Raw genomic sequence first — 24,725 nt, forward strand, 5'->3', positions numbered from 1 at the left:
AGAAACAGGTAGATAATCAGAGAGAAAAACATGTAAAAGGGGTTGGTTCATTGAAATCAAATCCACTTACAATATTGTTGGTCAGTAGATGAATAAAACATATATATTTAGTACCCTGTTGTTGTTGTTGGATAATTCACAGGACCAGTAACATTCATAAGAACCGAATAGAAAGATTGTGTTTATTCGAATGATGTGCTTGATGCTTCTAATACTCCAATTGAAATAAACCCAAGTCGGTGTGGACAGAAACGCTTGCTTTTAAACTCTGTCTGTGAATGTTCCTTTCTTTTTTTTTAAATCTTTTGATAGTTTTTTCCCCCCAAAAACCCACAAAATAAAACATGAAAAAACAGCAAAAAGAATAATGATAAACATAACAATGATATTGATACTTAGGGATCAGGATTACATTAATAACAGGTATAACCTAATATGAGACCAGTGTCAAAATACACAATGAATATAGACTCCCGGTCTCTATGTAAATATAGTTCAATCATTAAAAGGAAACATATAAATATTAAAAAAAACACAAAGATAAAAAGACAAAAAGAAAAAGAAAAAAGGAAAAAACAAAACCCTCCTAAACTAAAGAAAAATAAATTATAACAATAAAATAAGAATAAAAATAAAATAAATAAAAAAACAAAGCAAAGCAAAACCGAATCTGAACTGAGAATTTCAACAATTTATGTTTGTTTGTCGTCAAGTCCGTTCCACACTATAGAGGTAAAATAATTTTAATAACTGTTAAAGAGGGAGCAATTTATGTTGTATGAAAGTGCTCAATAAATTTTCCCCAGGTTTTATCAAATTTAACCAAGGGTTCAACAATGTCACTCCTGATTTTTTTTCTAAATTTAAATATTATATCGTTTCCGAATACCACTGGAGTGTAGTCGGAGGGTTGGAGTCTTTCCATTAAAATAGAATAGATCTTCTGGCGATTAATGTGGTAAAAGCAATTAACCGATGGGTGGAGCGGGACAAAAGAATAGAATCTAACATTGGTAGCCCAAAAATTGCAGTAATAGGACGAGGTTGTAAATCTATACCTAATACTACAGAAATCGTATAACCATATAACAACCATATAACAATTACAGCACGGAAACAGGCCATCTCGGCCCTACAAGTCCGTGCCGAACAATTTTTCCCTTAGTCCCACCTGCCTGCACTCATACCATAACCCTCCATTCCCTTCTCATCCATATGCCTATCCAATTTATTTATAAATGATACCAACGAACCTGCCTCCACCACTTCCACCTTTATGCTCCTTTGCCAGGGCTGGGCCACCACTTCCACTGTAAGCTCATTCCACACCGCTACCACTCTCTGAGTAAAGAAGTTCCCCCTCATGTTACCCCTAAACTTCTGTCCCTTAATTCTGAAGTCATGTCCTCTTGTTTGAATCTTCCCTATTCTCAAAGGGAAAAGCTGATCTACATCAACTCTGTCTATCCCTCTCATCATTTTAAAGACCTCTATCAAGTCCCCCCTTAAACTTCTGCGCACCAGAGTATAAAGACCTAACTTATTCAACCTTTCTCTGTAAATTAGTTGTTGAAACCCAGGCAACATTCTAGTAAATCTCCTCTGTACTCTCTCTATTTTGTTGACATCCTTCCTATAATTGGGCGACCAAAATTGTACACCATACTCCAGATTTGGTCTCACCAATGCCTTGTACAATTTTAACATTACATCCCAGCTTCTATACTCAATGCTCTGATTTATAAAGGCTAGCATACCAAAAGCTTTCTATATGAGATTCCACCTTCAAGGAACTATGCACAGTTATTCCCAGATCCCTCTGTTCAACTGTATTCTTCAATTCCCTACCATTTACCATGTACGTCCTATTTTGATTTGGCCTGCCAAGGTGTAGCACCTCACATTTATCTGCATTAAACTCCATCTGCCATCTTTTAGCCCATTCTTCCAAATGGCCTAAATCACTCTGTAGACTTTGGAAATCCTCTTCATTATCCACAACACCCCCTATCTTGGTATCATCTGCATACTTACTAATCCAATTTACCACACATTCATCCAGATCATTGATGTACATGACAAACAACAAAGGACCCAACACAGATCCCTGAGGCAACCACTAGTCACCTGCCTCCAACCCGACAAACAACCATCCACCATTACCCTCTGGCTTCTCCCATTCAGCCACTGTTGAATCCATCTTGCTACTCCTGCATTTATACCCAACAGTTGAACCTTCTTAACCAACCTTCCATGAGGAACCTTGTCAAAGGCCTTACTAAAGTCCATATAGACAACATCCACTGCTTTACCCTTGTCAATTTCCCTAGTAACCTCTTCAAAAAATTCAAGAAGATTAGTCAAACATGACCTTCCAGGCACAAATCCATGCTGACTGTTCCTAATCAGTCCCTGTTTATCCAGATGCTTATATATATTATCCCTAAGTATCTTTTCCATTAATTTGCCCACCGCTGGTCAAACTAACAGGCCTATAATTGCTAGGTTTACTCTTAGAACCCTTTTTAAACAATGGAACAACATGCGCAGTACGCCAATCCTCGGGGACTATTCCCGTTTCAATGACATTTGAAATATTTCTGTCATAGCCCCGGCTATTTCTACACTAACTTCCCTCAATGTCCTAGGGAATATCCTGTCAGGACCTGGAGACTCATCCACTTTTATATTTTTCAAAAGTGGCAGTACTTCTTTTACTTTGAATCTCATAGCATCCATAGCTACTCTACTAGTTTCCCTTACCTCACATAATTCAATATCCTTCTCCTTGGTGAATACCGAAGAAAAGAAATTGTTCAATATCTCCCCCATCTCTTTTGGCTCTGCAGATAGCTGTCCACTCTGTCTCTCCAATGGACCAATTTTACCCCTCGTTATCCTTTTGCTATTAATATAGCTGTAGAAACTCTTTGGATTTACTTGCCAAAGCAACCTCATGTCTTCTTTTAGCTTTTCTAATTACTTTCTTAAGATTCTTTTTACACTCCTTATACTCCTCAAGCACCTCATTTACTTCATGCTGCCTATAATTATTGTAGATCTCCCTCTTTTTCCGAACAAGATGTCCAATTTCCCTTGAAAACCAGGGCTCTTTCCAATTTTTACTGTTTCCTTTCAACCGAACAGGAACATAAAGATTCTATACTCTTAAAATTTCCCCTTTAAATGTCCTCCATTTCTCTTCTACATCCTTCCCATAAAACAAAATGTCCCAGTTCACTCCTTTTAAATCATCTCTCATCTCATCAAAGTTAGCCTTTCTCCAATCACAAATCTCAACCCTAGGTCCAGTTCTGACCCTCTCCATAATTATATTGAAACTAATGGTATTGTGATCACTGGACCCGAAGTGTTCCCCAACGCATACCTCCGCCACCTGACCCATCTCATTTCCTAACAGGAGGTCCAACACTGCTCCTCCTCTAGTAGGTACCTCTATGTATTGCTGCAAAAAAACTATCCTGCACACATTTTACAAACTCCAACCCATCCAGCCCATTTACAGAATGTGTTTCCCAGTCTATGTGTGGAAAGTTGAAATCTCCCACAATCACTACATTGTGCTTACTACTAATATCTGCTATCTCCTTACATATTGTACTTCCGGTGGCGCTGGTGCCAGCAGCCTCCACCTACAGCCCGGTATCTTTCTGGTTTTTTTTGTTTATTTAGTTATGTAAAAGTGTATTTTTTTGTGTTTTTTTGGTGTTTTTATGTGGGGGAAGAGGGCACGGTGCGGGGGATACCGTCCTTCAGCCGCTTCCTGGTGAGGACACGACTATTATTCGAGTCGCGTCCTCGCCCCCCCCCCCCTCCCCCCAACAGCGGCCTACCTACCTGGATTGGCGCGGCCTTTCCTGCTGGGATCGACTGGAGCTCCAGCAGCGGCGGGACAGCGCTGGAACATCGCGGGGCTGGCGATGCCTTACCGGGGGTCGCCGTCTGGAGCCCGGAGTGCTGGACCTGCTTCACCAACACCATGGAGCTGCGGTTTGCGGAGCTCCCAACGCGGGCAGCGCTGACTAACTACGCGGGGTCCTGTGACTCTGCCCGGCTCGGCCTGTGGACTCAGGAGCTGCAGACTCCGGCAGCGGGAGGCGGCTGATCAGAAGGTCCGGGCCGCTGAGGAGGAAGATGCTCACCGTCGGGGTTCGGCGTCGGCATTCCACCAGCCCGGCGTGAGGGCCTGAACATCGGGCCACCCGGGGCGGCGACTGCGGGTGCTCGGAAGGCCCAGACCACGGATGAACACGGAGGGGAGGCTGGCTGGACTATGGTGCCTTCCTCACCTTGGTGCCATATATGTTATGTTGTGTCGTGGACCTTCTGTGTTGTGCTTTTTAAAATTTTTTAATTCAATTTCAATTTTATTTTTAATATGTTTTATTATTTATTTATTATTTATTTTTATTATTTCTTTGTGATTTTTTTTTTTTTTTTTTTTTTTTTTTTTAATGATACTGCCTGTAAGGGAAATTCATTTCGTTGTCTCAATTGAGACAATGACAATAAATTTGAATACAATACAATACTTCCAATTCTCGATCCCTATTTGGCGGTCTATAATACACCCCTATAAGTGTTGCTACCCATTTCCCACTGCTCAGTTCCACCCAAATAGCCTCCCTAGATGAGCCCTCCAATCTATCCTGCCAAAGCACTGCTGTAATATCTTCCCTGACTAGTAATGCAACACCTCCACCTCTTGCCCCTCCAATTCTATCACACCTGAAGCAACGAAATCCTGGAATATTTAGTTTCCAATCACAGCCCTCCTGCAACCATGTTTCACTGATCACCACAACATCATACTTCCAGGTGTTTATCCAGACTCTAAGCTCATCCACCTTTCTTACAATGCTCCTAGCATTAAAATATGCACATTTAAGAAACCCCCCGCCTCTTATTCTCTGTTTATTTCCTTTTTTTTTCTTTCTCCTCTTGTGCCCGAGTGCTTCCCTTTTCTGCTTCTTGCCTCCCATTCTGTCTACTAGCTTTCGCTATTTGAGTCCCTCGCCCCAACCATTCTAGTTTAAAGTCTCCCCAGTAGCCTTTGCAAATTTCCCCGCCAGGATATTGGTCCTCCTCGGGTTCAAGTGCAACCCATCCTTTCTGTACAGGTCCCACCTTCCCCAAAAGAAGTCCCAATGATCCAGAAACTTGAATCCCTGCCCTCTGCACCAGTCTTTCAGCCACGCATTTATCCTCCACCTCGCTCCATTCCTACTCTCACTGTCGCGTGGCACAGGCAGTAATCCTGAGATTGTTACCTTGTTGGTCCTTTTCCTTAACTCTCCTCCCAACTCCCTAAATCCTCCCTTCAGGACCTCTTCCCTTTTTTTACCTATGTCATTGGTACCTATATGTACCACGACCTCAGGCTCCTCTCCCTCTGATTTCAGGATATCTTGGACGCGTTGAGACACGTCCGAGACCTTGGCACCAGGGAGGCAGACTACCATCCGGGTCTCCCGACTGCGTCCACAGAATCGCCTATCCGACCCCCTAACAATAGAGTCCCCAATTACTATTGCCCTCTTCTTTTTGTCCCTACCTTCAGGAGCAACAGGGCCGGTCTCTGTGCTGGAGGCCCGTCCGCTGTCGCTACCCCCTGGCAGCCTGTCACCCCCATCCGTTTCAAAAATATTTTTCCAAAAGAGGGCAGGACCAAACCATATGGGTCAGTGAGGCCACTTCAGAGTTACATCTGTCACAGGTAAGATTTATATGACCATAAAAACGAGCTAACTTATGTTTTTACATATGAGCTCTGTGAACACACCTTGAATTGTATCAAAGCGTGTCTTGCACACATTGAAGAGGTATTAACTAATTGAAGAATGCTCTCCCATTTCTCTATAAAGAAATGTGGAGTTCTCTTTCCCAGCCATTGTTAATAGAACAGTAAACTGCCCTGGCACTAATACTCCCCTCTTACCCTGGATACAATACAAAGTACATGTAATGTTAAAATTGTACAAGGCATTGGTGAGGCCAATTCTGGAGTATGGTGTACAATTTTGGTCGCCTAATTATAGGAAGGATGTCAACAAAATAGAGAGAGTACAGAGGAGATTTACTAAAATGTTGCCTGGGTTTCAGCAACTAAGTTACAGAGAAAGGTTGAACAAGTTAGGGCTTTATTCTTTGGAGCGCAGAAGGTTAAGGGTGGACTTGATAGAGGTTTTTAAAATGATGAGAGGGATAGACAGAGTTGACGTGGAAAAGCTTTTCCCACTGAGAGTAGGGAAGATTCAAACAAGGGGACATGACTTGAGAATTAAGGGACTGAAGTTTAGGGGTAACATGAGGGGGAACTTCTTTACTCAGAGAGTGGTGGCTGTGTGGAATGAGCTTCCAGTGAAGGTGGTGGAGGCAGGTTCGTTTTTATCATTTAAAAATAAATTGGATAGTTATATGGACGGGAAGGGAATGGAAGGTTATGGTCTGAGCGCAGGTATATGGGACTAGGGGAGATTATGTGTTCGGCACGGACTAGAAGGGTCGAGATGGCCTGTTTCCGTGCTGTAATTGTTATATGGTTATATGGTTATAAAGTACAATACAATACAATACAAACTGCTGGAAGAAATCAGCTGCTCACTCTTGTCTGCTTCCACCAATCAGCGGCTTCCTCAAGCCCACTTGTTTTGAAATGTGAATGGTACGTTGCAGATTTGGGTTCTGTTCCTCCCTCTGCAACCGCTCCAACCGCTCTCAGGCCTCTGTAAGAAGCAAGCCCCACGCTCGAGTTTAAATCCTAACGCTCGGGTGTAGCCCCTCCCTCCGCGACCGCTCCGATGACTCTCGGGCCTCTGAACATCTCGGACATCTTTACTGAACTTTCTTCTTGCTATCAGTGTGTCCACCGCCCTAATAGTTGGGGATTTCCGGCAGATTGGCAAACGATTTGGAGAGGGCGATTACGGTGGCGCAGCGGTGGAGTTCCTGCCTTACAGCGAATGCAGCGCAGGAGACCCGGGTTCGATCCCAACTATGGGAGCTGTCTTTATGGAGTTTGTACGTTCTCCCTGTGACCTGCGTGCGTTTTCTCCGAGATATTCGGTTTCCTCCCACACTACAATGACGTACAGGTTTGTAGGTTAATTGGCTTGGAAATGTAAACATTGTCTCTAGTCGGTGTATGATAGTGTTAAAGTGTGCGGGGCTCGCTGGTCGGCGCGGACTCGGTGGGCCGAAGGGCCTGTTTCCGCGCTGTATCTCTAAACTAAACCTAACTAAAAGGTGGGAGGATGGTGGGTTGAGTGGTGGGGAGGGGGGATTCTGCTGTTGGAATGTGGAAGGTTGTCTCAATCAATTGAGATTTTGTGTTGTATTTATTTCAGGCAGAAGCTGGTCACAAGCGAAGGTAGGATGTATTCTTTATTGAAACCCTGCACGATTTTGTGGAATAATTCACAAAGGTGTTGACATTAAAATTAAAACTAACTATCTAATATTCGCAGGGTTGGATGTGGGGAACATACATTGTTGGTAGCAGAAGGAGCTCTGCCGGTTGAAAAATTCCATCACCCGTTTTTGTTGAACGTACCTTTGAGAAAAATGTTTGGCATCATTAAGCCAGGTAACATTGACACAAATTCATCCATTGCTACATACATATTAGAGATCTGTGTGCACCAATGAAATGCAAAGAAGACAAAACATAATGGAGATACGTGGAATTAGTTTAGATTAGTTTCTTATTTTCACGTGTGCAGTGAAAAGCTTTTTTTTGGTAGATTAAATAAAATATTTATCCTAGTCCCAAAACAAACCTGCATGGAAACTGACTGTCAAATCGTCAGCGGGCGACGTCAGGTCCATGAACACAAGAACACAACACAACCTAAACTCACTTCATGAGGGAACCACACATCCTGTACACATTCACACTTCATAAACATTTGATCACATGAATTCAAATCCCTGGGCAGCAGTGAAGCAACTTCAACCCATTCAATTAATTCACTGGGTATCAAAAGTTCATAAGGTTGTAGTGGATAGGAGCAGAATAAGGCCATTTGGCCCATCAAGACTACTCCACCATTCAATCATGGCTGATCTATCTCTCCCTCCTAACCCCATTCTTCTGCCTTTTCCCCATAACCCCTGACATCCATCCTAATCAAGGAGATCTATCTCTGCCTTAAAAAATGTCCATTGACTTGGCCTCTAGTGGCTTCTGTGGTAAAAATGTCCACAGATTTAACACCCTCTAACCAAAGAAATTCCTCCCCATCTACTTCCTAAAGAAACGCCCTTTGATTCTGAGGCTTCTGAGACTCTCCCACAAGTGGAAACATCCTTTCCACATCCACTCTTTCACTATTCGATAAGTTTCAATTATGTCCCCTCTTATCCCTCTAAACTCCAGCGAGTACAGGCCCAGTGCCTTCAAATATTCATGCCATTGGGTTGACTGTTATTACCATAACAATGCACTGATGTTACCAGCAATGTAAATCTGCGCCCTACACCCACTCAATGGTACTTTCTATGTCACATGTGCAACTGCAGAGTGAAATTATTTTTGCATATTTACACATGCAGCCCCCGTCATGTTTTAGCGCTATTTCCAAAGTCTGGTCCGCAAGCAGGCTCTGTCTACCGAAGCAGTTCCCAATCCAGGCAAATCCCAGGCTCTGCAGTGCCTTCCTGTGTCACCTTCAACCAGTTTGGTCCGTGAACTGACATCCCTCTCCTTGCCCCGCCATCTTTTGGGTCCCAGGGCGCTTCCTGCAGCCAACCTTAGAAACATAGAAACATAGAAATTAGGTGCAGGAGTAGGCCATTCGGCCCTTCGAGCCTGCACCGCCATTCAATATGATCATGGCTGATCATCCAACTCAGTATCCCGTACCTGCCTTCTCTCCATACCCCCTGATCCCCTTAGCCAGAAGGGCCACATCTAACTCCCTCTTAAATATAGCCAATGAACTGGCCTCAACTACCCTCTGTGGCAGAGAGTTCCAGAGATTCACCACTCTCTGCGTGAAAAAAGTTCTTCTCATCTCGGTTTTAAAGGATTTCCCCTTTATCCTTAAGCTGTGACCCCTTGTCTTGGACTTCCCCAACATCGGGAACAATCTTCCTGCATCTAGCCTGTCCAACCCCTTAAGAATTTTGTAAGTTTCTATAAGATCCCCTCTCAATCTTCTAAATTCTAGAGAGTATAAACCAAGTCTATCCAGTCTTTCTTCATAAGACAGTCCTGACATCCCAGGAATCAGTCTGGTGAACCGTCTCTGCACTCCCTCTATGGCAATAATGTCCTTCCTCAGATTTGGAGACCAAAACTGTACTCAATACTCCAGGTGAGGTCTCACCAAGACCCTGTACAACTGCAGTAGAACCTCTCGGCTCCTATACTCAAATCCTTTTGCAATGAAAGCTAACCTTGAAGGCGTTGGATGCATTACTCCAGGTCTCCATCCTGCCGGCCCTTGCTCCTCGCGTCCGAAGTCTCCACCGACTCAGTCCTCCCCCTCCTCTTTATCCTTTCCTCTCCCTCCCCGGGCCAGCATGGAGCCTCAGGCCTATAGTCTCATTGCTGGCTGACTGATCTGCCCTTTGTGACCCTCACAGTAATTGTGAAATGGCAACAGGGAGGCAGTGCATTAAGACTTGGTAGGCCATGATTAGTGTGTAGAAAGGAACTGCTGATGCTGGTTTATAGCGAATGTTTACACAAAGTGCTGGAGTAACTCAGCGGGAAGGGGCAGCACTGAGTCCGAAGAAGGGTCCCGACCTGAAACCTCACTCATCCTTTTGTTCCAGAGATGCTGCCTAATCCACTTTGTACTTATCATCATACACTAATTAATATTGACTACGCACCAAATTCAGTAAATATCAATATTCAGTAAAATGCCCAGCCCTGTCTGCCTTGCAAATTTCCCTCACAGAAGTGGTCAAGGAGGATTTTGGGTAAAGCTGCCATGAGTATACTCTGGAGTTTAGAAGGATGAGAGGGTATCTTATTGAAACATATAAGATTATTAAGGGTTTGGGCACGCTAGCGGAAGGAAACATGTTCCCGATGATGGGGGAGTCCAGAACCAGGGGCCACAGTTTAAGAATAAGTGGTAAGCCATTTAGAACGGAGATAAGGAAACATTTATTCACCCAGAGAGTTGTGAGTCTGTGGAATTCTCTGCCTCAGAGGGCGGTGGAGGCCGGTTCTCTGGAAACTTTCAAGAAATAGCAGGATAGGACTTGAAGGTAGCGGAGTCAGGGGATATGGGGAGAAGGCAGGAACGGGGTACTGATTGTGGATAATCAGCCATGATCACATTGAATGGCGGTGCTGGCTCGAAGGGCCGAATGGCCTCCTCTTGCACCTATTGTCTATTGTGGTGGCCATCTGGCTATTCCCTCCACACACGCTGCCTGACACTGAGTTCCTCCAATACTATGTTTTACGCTAAAGATTACAACACTACCATGTCACAGATCCCCGGGACATAACATTTATACACCATTTATAGACATTAAAAGCTGGAATAACTCAGCGGGAGAGGCAGTATCTCTGGAGAGAAGGATTGGGTGACGTTTTGGGTCGAAACCCTTCTTCAGTCTGAGAGATGCTGTCTGTCCCACTGAGTTACTCCAACTTTTTGTGTCTATCTTCGGTTTAAACCGGCATCTGCAGTTCCTTCCTACACATACCATTTATTATCTCACCCAGTTTCCAACAACCGTGTTTAACAAACATGGGTGTAATTTCTCATGTTTGCTTAGCAAATATTTGTTGGGCATAGAATTACATCTCTCTGCACTGTTAACCCACTAACCTGCTACTTACATTCCACTTATTGCACAGAGACGCAGAGCAACCCCACAAATCTCTACGTACATGTGATAATCATCTGCCCAGTTAGCTTTACTCTAAGTTATAAAACTGAGAATGCCACACAGACAAATCCCCCAGATCCTCAATGTCGTGGAGTGCTGGAGGAAAGCAGTGCAGGAACTCATTGGTACCAAGCCAGTCCCATTTGCCCGGGTTAGGTCCATATCCTGTTGAACCTTTCCTGTCCATGTACCCTGTCCAACTACAGTTCCTGTCCACATACCCAGTACAGCGAGTTGTGAGTCTGTGGAATTCTCTGCCTCAGAGGGCGATGGAGGCCGGCTCTCTGGATACTTTCAAGAGAGAGCTAGATAGATCTCCTGAAGATAGCGGAGTCAGGGGATGTGGGGAGAAGGCAGGAATGGGATACTGATTGGGGATGATCAGCCATGATCACATTGAATGGCGGTGCTGGCTTGAAGGGCGGAATGGCCTACTCCTGCACCTATTGTCTATTGGCTAAATGCATTGAAAAGTTGTTATTGTACCTGTTTCATCCAATGGCTGATTCCATTTACCGAAGGTAGATGCACAAAGTGTTGGAATAATTCAGCAGGTCAGCAGCATCTCTGGAGCAAAAGCATGGGTGACTATTGGGCAGTTCTTCAGTATGCTGTTCCATGCACTTTTATGTGAAGATCTTGCCTCTGTGATCCATTTAAATCTTTCTTCTCTCACCTTAATTGCCCTACAGCCATTGATTCCCGTTCCCTGAGATAACTTCAACGGTTTTTATTCTATCATTTGCCTCGTGGTTTCACATGCATCTACAAATCATTGTGTGTGTGTGTGTGTGTGTGTGGCCACAGTCCCCTACAATCCTTCATCCCTCCCGACCCACTGAGGTTCCCTGTCTCTCCATTCACCCACACACTCTGTGACCTTGGATTTGGAAACCGCGTGTCCGAGACTCGAAGTGTCCGAGGATCGGAAGAGCGTGAGGTGGAGCGGGAACCAGAGGAGTCTCCCTGACAACGGGAAGAGGTTTCCAGCCTGGCCTTGTGTGCTGGGATCGGAGGGATTCACCTTGGGGAGACATTACTGAGAGGTGGTGACAGAGAACTGGGGCTGGTGTGTGGGAGTCGCCGCAGAGTCTCTGGCCAGGGAGGGAGACATCGACCTGAGGCAGGTGACTGGGCTCTGGACAGTGGAGCAAGTTGGCGACGAGTTTCGTGTGAACTCCTCTCCGAAATCCCGTCTCCTCACCGATCCCATCCCAGAGAGGCTGGGAGTTTATCTTGGTTACGAGGCAGGAACAGTCTCATTTTACATTGCGGACACCAAGTCCCATCTCCCCTCCTTCAGTGGGAATAAGTTCACCGGGAAACTTTACCCTTTCTTCGGGGCTTGGGATGGAAACCAGTGTCTGAGAATCTGCCCCGGTTCCACTCTAGATCTGTAAATGTCTTTGGTCCCGGGTCCAAAGTCAGGAACAACTTCTAATTCAAGGTTCCTTGTCACCTTAACAATTAATATTTTTGGGGGGTCAAATATGGGCAGAAACCCCATTCACAACAGACCAACGCGAAACAAGTTACATTTAACCACCAAATGATTAATTGTAAAGCCACAAGAAACTTGGAAATAGAACTGGTTAAAAGAATGACATGCAAATGTAATTGAATTTGGGGATGTGAATGCAATAATGTTTAACTGTATCTCCACCACCTCGATCAACTCGGACTTGGAGTTAACTACTTCTTTTTTTCACAAATACTGCCTGGCCCGCAGAGGTTTTTGTACCATTGTTTGCTTTTCTTTCAGGTTTGTGACATCCGCAGTATTTCTTCGATTTTCATAGGCACGTACAATAAACAATTATCGCAAAAGCATTGAAGAGAATATGAAGTGTGGGCAGATTCAGATTGTGACGGGGACATTTTCCTGGAGTCTTCTTGGGATATTAATCGAAATGACCCCGAGAAATAAAACGGATGCAATTATATTCATATTGTTTTGCTAGTTTTCATCATACAATGATTCGGAAGCCACAATTGACAGTAGATTAAGGCATATAACGCACCGTATAGGATATTCATTGTCAGTATTGCAACTAAACTGGTTACTCACGTGTGATTCAATAATATAAAAATAAGTAAGTTAGTTCATTGGCCAAGTATTCACATACAAGGAATTTGCCTTGGTGCTCCGCTCACAAGTAACAATATGACATACAGTGCCAGTTACGAATGACTCAGAAAACACTAAACATTAATAATAATAAAACATTAATGATAAAACACCATTGATCAAGCATGCGAACCAACAAAATACCAGATAAAAGGAAGGCTACAGATTTTTGGCTGTTGACTCGTGGATAAAAACTGTTTTTATGTCTGACTGTGGCAGCTTTGACAGTCCGGAGTCGCCTTCCAGAGGGAAGTGATTCAAAGAGTTTGTGGCCAGGGTGAGAGGGGTCAGAGATGATCTTGCCCGCTCGCTTCCTGGTCCTTGCAGTGTACAGTTAATCAATGGAGGGAAGGTTGCAGCCAATAACCTTCTCTATTGATCGGACGATTCGCTGCAGCCTCCAGGTGTCGTGCTTGGTGGCTGAGCCAAACCAGACCATGATGGAGAAGGCGAGAATAAGAAAACAAAGCAGGCCCCACAAGACAGCTTCTCCGTTCAATACAGCCACCCAGCATTTAAAGTTACTCCCATATTATTTATGTTTAAGAAAGAACTGCAGATGCTGGAAAAATCAAAGGTAGACAAAAATACTGGAGAAACTCAGCGGGTGAGGCAGCATCTCTGGAGCGAAGGAATAGGTGACGTTTCGGGTCGAGGCGCTTCTTCACCTAAACGTCACCAATTCCTACGCTCCATAAATGCTGCCTCACCCGCTGAGTTTCTCCAGAATTTTTGTCTACCTTCGATTTTTCCAACATCTGCAGTTGCCGAACTTACGCCGCGTAACTGCGCAGGTCTTTGGATTACTTGCTGTCGCCATCTCCTGGTTGAAAGCAGCGCAGCAATGAAGTGCAATGGAGATCTCCAAAACGCAGTGCTGGAGGAACTCAGTCGGCTGGACAGCATCTGTGGAAGGAAAAGAACAGGGAGAGCTGAGGGAGAACTTCGCCCCAAAAATAAAGTACATTTCGAGGATTAAATGGGAGCTCTTCAATATGGTTCCCAAACGTCACTGATACGTACAGTTGGTCCTCGGAACATAAACTAGGGAGCAGAAGTGCAAGTAGACTAAAGCCTCTCTCGTCTCTCATCACAGATGCTGCCTGACCTGCTGAGCATTTGCTGCTGCTTCAGATTTTCAGCAGGGTTTTTTCATCGAAACTCAAAAAAAAGGGGAGAGTTTCTCCGTGAATTTATTCCCGCTGAAAGTGTGGCGGTGAAAATTGGTGTCCGCGCCGTAAAAAGAAACCGTCCCGGGCTCGTAGCTGAGGTAGACTCCCACATTCCCGGGGATTGGAACGGTGGGAAGGGGGAATGGTTGGGAGGCGTTTACATTGAAACTGTCACCAGCTCTTTGGATGGTCCAGAATCCATTCACTGGCGTCAGGTCGACCCGGCTCTTCCTCTCCATGGACTCTGCGGCGACTCCCGGACCCCAACCTCCACCTCCCAATAATGTCTCCCCAACGTGAAACCCACCCATCCCAGTACACACGGCCAGACAGTAAAACTCTTCCAGGTGTCCGGGAGTTTCCTTTGTCTCCTGGTCCATCTTTTTGGACTCTGAAGATCTTTCCTGGTCCGAGAACACTAACGCAATTATCAAAAAAGCTCATCAGCGCCTCTACTTCCTGAGAAGATTACGGATAGTCGGTTTGTCAAGGAAGACTCTCTCTAACTTCTACAGGTGCACAATAGAGAGCATGCTGACCGGTTGCATCGTGGCTTGGTTCAGCAACTTGAACGCCCTGGAGAGGGAAAGGCTACAAAAAGTAGTAAAACTGCCCAGTCCATCATCGTCTCTGACCTTCCTTCCATCGAGGGGATTTATCGCAGTCGCTGCCTCAAAAAGGCTGGCAGTATCATCAAAAACCCACACAGGGCCGGCCTTAGGGGGTGCGGGGCCCAATTGGGAACAATTTTGGTGGGCCCCAGGTTCCCAGCCAAGGTCTGTCAGCCCAGTTATTTAGTATATATTATGAAATTGTACACTAGGTGCTATGGATTCTACACTGTGTGAATCTCTCCTGCTCCCGGTTGACTGTCAGTAGCTCCGCTGGCTTCCAACATTTACCGTAGCGGCTAGTTACCATTAAACTGCATTATGTGATTGGACACAATGCCCTTGGAGACAGCGGCTGATTGGACGGGAGGAGACCTATTTGTTGATTGGACGGGAATTTTAAGACAAGCTGGTTGGTGATTGGTGATGTAACCCCCTTAGAAATAGCGATTGATTGGTCGCCAAATAAAATTGTCAAATAGAAAAACAAAAATTGCTGGTCGGTGTGAACTCAGTGGACTAGCTGGTTGTATAAACAGTATAACATGCAGGGACATTCATTTAAAATTAAATTCAGTGATTATTTCACATGATTTTTCACTGTGTAAAGCAAAGATCCTATAGCAGAGCTTTGGTGTAAAGCTCAATATCTGACTAATTTCTGTTTAACACGTTTGGTCTGCCGTCAGCATTTTTCTCTCCCAAAACAGTTCATATCTAGCAATCAACGAACAACGAACCAGACAGCAGTTGGACGTAGTCATAGAAACATAGAAACAAGGTGCAGGAGTAGGCCATTCGGCCCTTTGAGCTTGCACCGCCATTCAATATGATCATGGCTGATCATCCAACTCAGTATCCTGTACCTGCTTTCTCTCCATACCCCCTGATTCCTTTAGCCACAAGGGCCACATCTAACTCCCTCTTAAATATAGCCAACAAACTGGCCTCAACTACATTCTGTGACAGAGAATTCCAGAGATTCACCACTCTCTGTGTAAAAAATGTTTTACTCATCTCAGTCCCAAAAGATTTCCCCTTTATGAATGCGACCCATACGAATGTAAAGAAAGCCACGCACTCTTTTGTATTTGTTCTGTACATTGCAATAAACCAACTTTAAATGTATACATTTTTTAAACATTCCGTGCGTCAGGGATTATGCAAGGAGACGTGAAGGAGATTGGGGTCGAGAGGGCAAGATAGATCAGCCATGATTGAACTTGATGGGCCGAATGGCTTAATTGTGCTCCAGGAATTTATGAACGAGCATGAATTCGCTGAGCTCAGCGCTGTATCGCAGCGCAACCAGCGCGCGTAGCGTAGCTGCACCGTGAGGCAAAGATTATAGAACGGTATGTATGTATGTATGTGTGTGTGTATATATGTATATGTGTGTGTATGTATATATATGTGTGTGTATGTATGTGTGTATATATGTATGTGTGTATATATGTATGTGTATGTATGTGTGTATATATGTATGTGTATATATATATATATATATATATATATGTGTATGTATGTGTGTATATATGTATGTGTGTATATATGTGTGTATATATGTATGTGTGTATATATATGTGTATGTATGTATGTATATGTATATGTAGATGCACAAATTATCTTATTACCAAATTACCTAAATTACCAAATTAGGGGCGTCGAGAACAGGACAGAGGATTGACGTGAAGGGGGAATAATTTTATAGGAATCTGAGGGGTAGCTTTTTCACAAAAGAAGGTGGTTGGTGCATGGAACGAGCTGTCAGAGGAGGCAGTTGAGGCAGGGACTATTGCAACATTTAAGAAGTAATTGGACAGGTACATGGATAGATACATAGATACATATATGCATAGACAACAGGTGCAGGAGTAGGCCATTCGGCCCTTCGAGCCAGCACAGCCATTCAATGTGATCATGGCAGATCACCCACAATCAGTACCCCGTTCCTGCCTTCTCCCCATATCCCTTGATTCCGCTAGCCCTAAGAGACCTATCTAGCTCTCTTTTGAATGATCTAACTCTGTTGAATAGTGGATAGGACAGACGTGGATGGATATGGGCCAAACACACATAGGTGGGACTAGTGTAGGTAGAATATGTTGGTTGTTGTGGGCATGTTGGGCCAAAGGGCCGGTTTCCACACTATATGACACTGTGGCTCATGAACACTTTTTCTCCTAATCCCAGGATCAGATGAAATCCTCCTTCATCTCTCTCTCCAAGAAGATATCAGAATTCCAGGAAATGGAACTGCAGCAGAAACAGACGATTAGTAAGATTAAGGTAAAACAAACCACTTTCTGTTGATTTCCTGGGCTCGCGATTAGCTTTGCTTCATTCGTCACACTGATTGAATTAAATAATTAATTAATAAGTTTATGAATAGGTTTATTGGCCAAGTATTCACATACAAGGAATTTGCCTTGGTGCTCCGCCCACAAGTGACAACATGACATACAGTGACAGTTAGGAATGACACAGAAAACATTAAACATTAATAATAAAACATTATGGATTAAACATATGAATTAAATAAAATAGCAGAGCAGAAGGAGGCTACAGATTTTTAGTTATTGAGTAGAGCTACTACTCGTGTAAAAAAAAAAGCTGTTTTCATGTCTGGCTGCGGTGGCTTCGAAAGTCCGGGGTCGCCTTCCATAGGGAAATGATTCAAAGAGTTTGTGGCCAGGGTGAGAGGGGTTCAAAGATGATCTTACCCGCTCGCTTCCTGGCCCTTGCAGTGTACAGTTCGTCTGAGCATAATGGAAAGAAATCTTAAATACTTAAGTCAGCCATGATCATATTGAATAGCGGTGCAGGCTCGAAGGGGGGGGCCTGTACACTCTGGAATCTAGAGGATGAGAGGGGATATGAACCTGACATAGGGAGGTGGGACTAGCGAAGCATGGAACATGTTGGCTGGTGTGGGCAAGTTGGGCCGGAGGGCCTGTTTCCAAGATGTGGGTCATATTGCAGTCCAGGTAGAGCTTCATGGTATGAGCGCCGTCTCTTATGGTGAGCAAAATAAGCGCTATCTCTCAAATCGAAATTACCTTTTTTTTTAATTAAAGAGGCTCATAAAAAAATTAAGGTTTACTGTTCAAATTCAATCAGCTCTTATTTTTGTTGTTGTTGTTGTCGCTTCCTTCCAGGGATGCTGCCTGTCCCGCTGAGTTACATCAGCATTTTCTGTTTATCTTGAGTAACACTTACTGTGAATAGGACGTCCCTTTTTACATCACCAAGCACAGTCTCTGCCTCCTAAACATAGAATATAGAACAGTACACAAGATAGACACAAAAATCTGGAGTAACTCAGCGAGCCAGGCAGCATCTCCGGGGAGAAGGAGCAGGTGACGTTTCGGGTCGAGACCCTCCTTCAGACCCGATACGTCACCCATTCCTTCTCTCCAGAGATGCTGCCTGTCCCACTGAGTTACTGCAGCTTTTTTTGTGTCTTCTGTTCTTCTGTTCAAATCAGCTTCATCAATTGCTTCCTACTTAATGCATCTTTATGTTTTATTCATTTCAGGAGGAAACCTCTCGGAAGAGCAGGTAGACAATTTCTTCTCTGAAACTTTATACCAATTGGACACGTGTTTACGATGATCAATTTATATCAGACTTTACTTTTTTGCAGGCTTAACGAAATAGATCAGAAAGTGTCGGTGACTGGAGGCAGCCTCTCGATGGGACATTTCAACTGCACTTTGCCGTTTGCAGTGTGGAGAGAATATATTGACACTGTTAAATCTGGTAAGTATTTTGTCGCAATTTGATTTCTAAAGGTCAAGGTGGTATTTTACTAACTTAGAGCAGCACAGCGGTGTACCGGATAGATTTACTGCCTCAAAGCGCCAGAGACCATGGGTTCGATCCTATCCTCGTCTGGTCTGATACCTGTGTGTTCAGATCTAGGCACCGTTTTAGAGGAGAAATGTTGTCAAGCTGGAAAAGGCACATAGAAGATTTAGATAATAGACATTATAGACGATAGGTGCAGGCATAGGCCATTCGGTCTTTCAAACCAGCACAGCCATTCAATATGATCGTGGCTGATCATCCACAATCTGCGGAGAATGTTGTAGAAAGGGAAAGATAGATAGAAACATAGAAAATGGGTGCAGGAGTAGGCCATTCGGCCCTTCGAGCCTGCTCGGCCATTCACTATGATCATGGCTGATCATCCGACTCAGTATCCTGTATCTGCCTTCTCTCCATACCCCCTGATCCCTTTAGCCACAAGGGTCACATCTAACTCCCTCTTAAATATAGCCAATGAACTGGCCCGAACTACCTTCCGTGGCAGACAATTCCAGAGATTCACCACTCTCTTGGTGAAAAATGTTTTTCTCATCTTGGTCCAAAAAGATTTCCCCCTATCCTTAAACTGTAACCGCTTGTTCTGGACTTCCCCAACATCGGGAACAATCTTCCTGCATCTAGCCTGTCCAACCCCTTAAGAATTTTGTAAGTTTCTAAAAGATCCCCCCTCAATCTTCTAAATTCTAGCGTGTACAAGCCGAGTCTATCCAGTCGTTCTTCATATGAAAGCCCTAACATCCCAGGAATCAGTCTGGTGAACCTTCTCTGTACTCCCTCTATGGCAAGAATGTCTTTCCTCAGATTAGGAGACCAAAACTGTACGCAATACTCCAGGTGTGGTCTCACCAAGACCCTATACAACTGCAGTAGAACCTCACTGCTCCTATACTCAAATCCTTTTGCTATGAATGCTAACATACCATTCGCTTTCTTCACTGCCTGCTGCACCTACATGCCTACTTTCAATGACTGGTGTACTATGACACCCAGGTCTCGTTGCATCTCCCCTTTTCCTAGTCGGCCACTATTCAGATAATAGTCTTCTTTCCTGTTTTTGCCACCAAAGTGGATAACCTCACATTTATCCACATTATACTGCATCTGCCATGCATTTTCCCACTCACCCAGCCTATCCAAGTCACTTTGCAGTCTCCTAGCATCCTCCTCACAGCTAACACTGCCTCCCAGCTTCGTGTCATCCGCAAACTTGGAGATGTTGCATTCAATTCCCTCGTCCAAATCATTAATATATATTGTAAATAGCTGGGGTCCCAGCACTGAGCCTTGCGGTACCCCACTAGTCATTGCCTGCCATTGTGAAAAGGACCCGTTTACTCCTACTCTTTACTTCCTGTCTGCCAGCCAGTTCTCTATCCACATCAATACTGAACCCCCAATACCCTGTGCTTTAAGTTTGTAATCTAATCTCTTATGTAGGACCTTGTCGAAAGCCTTCTGAATGCCTTTAGCCATGAACGAATGGCGGAGTAGCCTTGATGGGCAGAATGGCCTATTCCTGCTCCTAGAACTTGTATGAACTGTTATGGAGCACCTTGGGAAGATCTTTAAGAAGGACCACCAGCCATTCTTGTGTATTTCTCTGGATGCTTTCAAGAGAGAGTTAGATAGAGCTCTTAAAGGTAGCCAGAGTCAGGGGATATGGTGAGAAGGTAGGAACAGGGTACTGAATGTGGATGATCAGCCATGATCACATTGAATGGCGGTGCTGGCTTGAAGGGCCGAATACCCTATTCCGGCACCTATTGTCTATTGTCTATTATCATTTGCAGATCTATTCGTTAACAGCAGAAGGAGGTCTTTGGGACCAATGGTCAAGAATTCCAGCTCCAGTCCCTCACCGTGGTGACCCACGAGGTCTCTCCATTAGTGATCATATTAACCCATAAAATCTCACATACCACAGCCCCTCTAATTATCTGCTTCTGCCCCTAGACTCTGTGACCCTGGATGAGGATAGCGCGCATCCGGAGCTCGAGGTGTCCGGCAGCCTGATGAATGTGAGATTGACCAGGGTCAGGAGAAGCCTCGGCAACAACAGGAAGAGGTTTATGGAATGTCTCTGAGCGCTGGGATCGGAGGGATTCACATCGGGGAGACGTTACTGGGATGTGGAGGTGGCGGGGAGTCGCCGCTGGAGTCTGGGAGTCGCCGCAGAGTTCAGCCGGAGAGGAAGAGACGGGTCGACCTGAAACCAGAGGAAGGATTCTGGACCATCGAGAGATATCGCGAGGATGTTTCCGCAAGCAATTCTTCCCAGATCCCTCTCTCAGCCGGTCCCGTCCCTGGGAGGGTGGGCGTTTACCTCAGTTACAAATCGGGGACAGTCTCATTTTATGATGCAGACACCAAGTCCCACCTCCACACGTTCACCGGGAATAAATTTGTGGGGAAAATGTATCCCTTCTTTGGTGCTTGGGATGAAAATCAATGCCTGAAGATATGTTTCATTCCCTGCTCGAATCAGTAAAAGGGTCGGGTCCCGGGACCGGCGTCATGAGCGGGGCTGATGTGCTGTGGGGCAGAAACCGTGTGGAAAAATGGTTGGCGCTGAACCGGTTGCATTTAATCCCCAAATTTTGCGTCGGAATAGTATAAATATCAATGTGGGTTTGTGTCTTTGCGCATTTGTTCATTGGATCATCATTAGTAAAGGAATGGCGTGTGTGAGATTAGTCACAACATTCTGGGCTAACTCAGTGGGGACAGGCAGCATCTCTGGAGAGAATGAATGGGTGGCATTTCGGGTCAAGACCCTTCTTCAGACTAGTGTCAGGGGAGAAGGAAACGGGAGGTAAGGTGTGAGATTAGTGACGGCCAATTGCACCGATGCTCAAACGGTCACCCACTCCCAGCCTATTCACAGGTGCTTTGTCGTGGGGGGGGGGGGGGGGGGGGGGGGGGGGGGGGGGAGAGAGAGAACGAGCAGGAGAGAAAGGGACACAACCGCCTGTCTGTCAGCAGATATTTCCCCTCCAAAATAAACTTTATTCATGTCCCAGGTAGAACAATGACATTCTTACTTGCAACAGCACTACAGAATATGTAAAACACAGTACACTCTAAACAACATACTAAATGGGGAAAAAGTTCATTGTGGGCACACACACGTACACAGTAAAACAAATAAGCAATAATAGTGCAATAATAACAATAATACTCTCTTTGTACCCATTTGAGGTTGTAGTGTTTAATAGCATAATGGGTGTTAAACAGCCATTAGGTCAATAAAGAAGCTGTTCCTGAACCTGGACATTACCCTTTTCAGGCTTCTGTGCCTTCTTCCCGCTGGCAGAGGTGAAATGAGAGTGTGACCAGGGTGGTGTGGATCTGTGATGATGCTGGCTGCCTTTTTGAGATGGGGAACACAGAAAATCCCTTCGATGGTGGGGAGGTCAGAACCTGCGATGGACTGGGCAGTGTTCACAACATTGAGCAGTCTTCTTCGTTCGTGGGCATTTCAAGGTGCCGAACCAGGCCATGATGCAACCAGTCAACATGCTCTCTAATGCACACAAGTAGGAGTTCAAGAGAACAATTCACAGAATTCTCAACGTAGTCGGAATGGAATACGAGTCTGTAAGGAGTCTGTAAGGCTCCACCTCAGAAATCAGTGATCCTCCAGCATATGTGGTGTTCGCATGTATTAATTCTGTTTTTTATATTTAAATCAGGGGAGAGTGCGAACGCAGTCCCCCACTACCACAAATTTTGCAGTCGAGTATCCCGCATTTGGGGATATCGCAGACGTCAGCACACCCGAAGTGCAATGGGATAGCCTCGTCCTGGGAGAACCTTTTTTATTGATAAATATATACAATTCATGAACCGTGCGAAAAATTAATCGGACATTTTCGGAGGCTATACAAATTGTTCAATACAGTTTATACATATTTTAAATTTCACAAAAATGTCCTCCACCCATGCCACTCATGTGGCCCCCTGGCGTGGGATACCTTCTCTTAATTTGAGTGGCGTCTCCACCATACCGTGCCCCCCATGTCCAGCAGCGGAAGGACCCTAGACTGTGGCCCTTCCCCACCGAGCCTTGGCGTTGGCTGCACCAAGCTTCAGCGAGTCCCTTAGCACGTACTCCTGCAGTCTGCAGTGGGCCAGTCGGCAACATTCCCTGACGGACATCTCGCTCTGCTGGGTGGTGAGCAACGCTCGGGCAGACCAAAGAGCGTCTTTGACCGAGTTGATGACCCTCCAGCAGCACTCGACGTCAGCCCCTGAATGTGTCCTTGGGAACAGTCCGTAAATCACAGAGTCCTCTGTGACGGAGCTGTTCGGGATAAATCGTTCCACCCTTGCATACCTCTCCAGACTCTTTTTGCAAACCCACACTCTGCAAAGAGGTGGGCAACCGTCTCCTCTCCACCGCAACCGTCCCGGGGGCAGCGTGCGCTGGTAGTGAGGTTCCGGCGGTGCAGGAAGGATCTAACTGAGAGGGCTCCCCTCACCGCCAGCCAAGCCAGGTCTTGGTGCTTGTTGGTCAGTTCTGGCAATGAGGCATTTTGCCCGACAAGCTGGGCAGTCTGCTCTGGGAACCACGCCACCGGATCCATCGAGTCCTTTCCCTGCAGTGCCTGCAGGACATTCCGTGCTGACCACTGCCCGATGGACTTGTGGTCAAAGGTGTTGGTCCGGAAGAACCTTTCCACAGACGACAGATGGGGCGGCAACGTCCAGCTGACTGGCACATTGCGTGGCATCTGCGCCAGGCCCATCCTTCGCAACACCGGGGACAGGTAGAACCTCAGCAGGTAGTGACACTTGGTGCCCACGTGCCTTGGCTCTACACTCCGCCTGATGCAGCCACACACAAAGGTGGCCATCAGGGTGAGGGCGACGTTGGGCACGCTTTTACCCCCGTTGTCTGCCGACTTGTACATTGTGACCCGTCGCACCTGGACCATCCTTGACCCCCAGATGAACTGGAAGACGGCCCGGGTGATCCCTGTGGCATAGGAGGGAGGGACAGGCCACACTTGTGCCAAGTACAGCAGCCCCGAGAGTACCTCACACCTGAGTTTTTCCCGGTTATGGAGAGGGAGTGTTGCCTCCACAGCTCCAGCTTCCTCCCCACCTTGTCTATCCGCTCCAGCCAATTCCTGTTACTCGCCTCAGCCCCCCCGAACCAGATCCCCAGCACCTTCAAGAAGTCAGGCTTGATGGTGAAGGGGATGGAAGATCGGTCGGGCCAGTTGCCAAAGAGCATGGCCTCGCTCTTCCTGCAGTTCACCCTGGCTCCCGTGGCCGACTCAAACTGGTCGCAGATGCTGATCAATCTGCGGACCGACCTTGGATCCGAGCAGAAGACGGCGACATCGTCCATGTACAGGGAGGTCTTTACTTGAATGCCCCCACTGCCTGGCAATGTCACTCCTCTTATGCTCGCATCCTTCCTGATGGACTCGGCAAAAGGTTCAATACAGCAGACAAACAAGACAGGAGAGAGAGGGCAACCCTGCCTGACTCCAGACCTTACAGGGAAACTGTCTGATTCCCACCCATTGATTTGGACTGCACTACGGATATTGGTGTAAGCAGTTTGATCCAATTTCGGATTCCCTCCCCAAAACCCATTTTGAAGAGCACGTCCCTCATGTACGTGTGCGATATCCTGTCGAAGGCCTTCTCCTGGTCCAAGCTGACTAGGCAGGCATCCACCCGCCTGTCCAGCACGTAGGCAATGGTATCTCTCAGCAGCGCTAGGCTGTCCCAGAGCAGACTTGACCCGGTTGGCGATGGCCTTAGACAGGATCTTGTAATCTACATTCAACAATGTTATGGGTCTCCAATTCTTTATATCCTTCCTCTCCCCCTTCTGCTTGTAGATTAGGGTAATGCTGCCCTTCCTCATGGAGTCTGACATGCTGCCTGTTAGAAGCATGTCGTTGTACACTACCAGCAGGTCCGGGCCCACCCAGTCCCACAGAGCCGAGTACAACTCAGCCGGTAAGCCATCGCTTCCGGGAGTTTTACTCGAGTCAAAGGAGCGGATGGAGCCAGTCAGCTCCTCTAGGGTCAGTGGTTGGTCCAGACTCTCCCGCTTGCTGTCCTCCAAGACCTCCGTGATAGAGA

At 45.7% G+C, this 24,725-nt stretch overlaps 1 protein-coding gene, 1 long non-coding RNA gene and 1 other non-coding gene across 3 annotated transcripts; 1 reads left to right on the top strand and 2 right to left on the bottom strand.

Annotated features, from left to right (window-relative positions):
* Positions 1-303: 303 nt before the first annotated feature.
* LOC129693719 (uncharacterized) lies at positions 304-3,603 on the bottom strand. Its single transcript, XR_008722904.1, has 2 exons — positions 1,312-3,603; positions 304-1,272 (listed from the first exon to the last, which is right to left on the bottom strand). It is a non-coding gene; the product is annotated as an uncharacterized LOC129693719 (long non-coding RNA).
* A 14,439-nt stretch (positions 3,604-18,042) lies between these two features.
* On the top strand, positions 18,043-21,370 carry LOC129693720 (zinc-binding protein A33-like). The gene is made up of 3 exons (XM_055630497.1): positions 18,043-18,350; positions 18,436-18,551; positions 20,574-21,370. Exons 1-3 carry the CDS (start codon positions 18,310-18,312, stop codon positions 20,702-20,704), a joined length of 288 nt encoding a protein of 95 aa, XP_055486472.1. The 5' UTR covers positions 18,043-18,309; the 3' UTR covers positions 20,705-21,370.
* Positions 21,371-22,309: 939 nt separating this feature from the next.
* On the bottom strand, positions 22,310-22,481 carry LOC129693723 (U1 spliceosomal RNA). Its single transcript, XR_008722906.1, has one exon. It is a non-coding gene; the product is annotated as a U1 spliceosomal RNA (small nuclear RNA).
* Between the last annotated feature and the right edge of the window lie 2,244 nt (positions 22,482-24,725).

Source organism: Leucoraja erinacea, unplaced genomic scaffold (genome assembly GCF_028641065.1).
Source record: "Leucoraja erinacea ecotype New England unplaced genomic scaffold, Leri_hhj_1 Leri_400S, whole genome shotgun sequence".
Taxonomy (NCBI): Eukaryota; Metazoa; Chordata; class Chondrichthyes; order Rajiformes; family Rajidae; genus Leucoraja; species Leucoraja erinaceus.

Coding starts and splice junctions, on each gene's coding strand:
- LOC129693720 (XM_055630497.1), top strand. CDS start 18,310: ATGTTTTATTCATTTCAGGAGGAAACCTCTCGGAAGAGCAG. Junction 18,351..18,435: donor GAAACCTCTCGGAAGAGCAG/GTAGACAATTTC, acceptor ACTTTTTTGCAG/GCTTAACGAAATAGATCAGA. Junction 18,552..20,573: donor TATTGACACTGTTAAATCTG/GTAAGTATTTTG, acceptor TTCTGCCCCTAG/ACTCTGTGACCCTGGATGAG.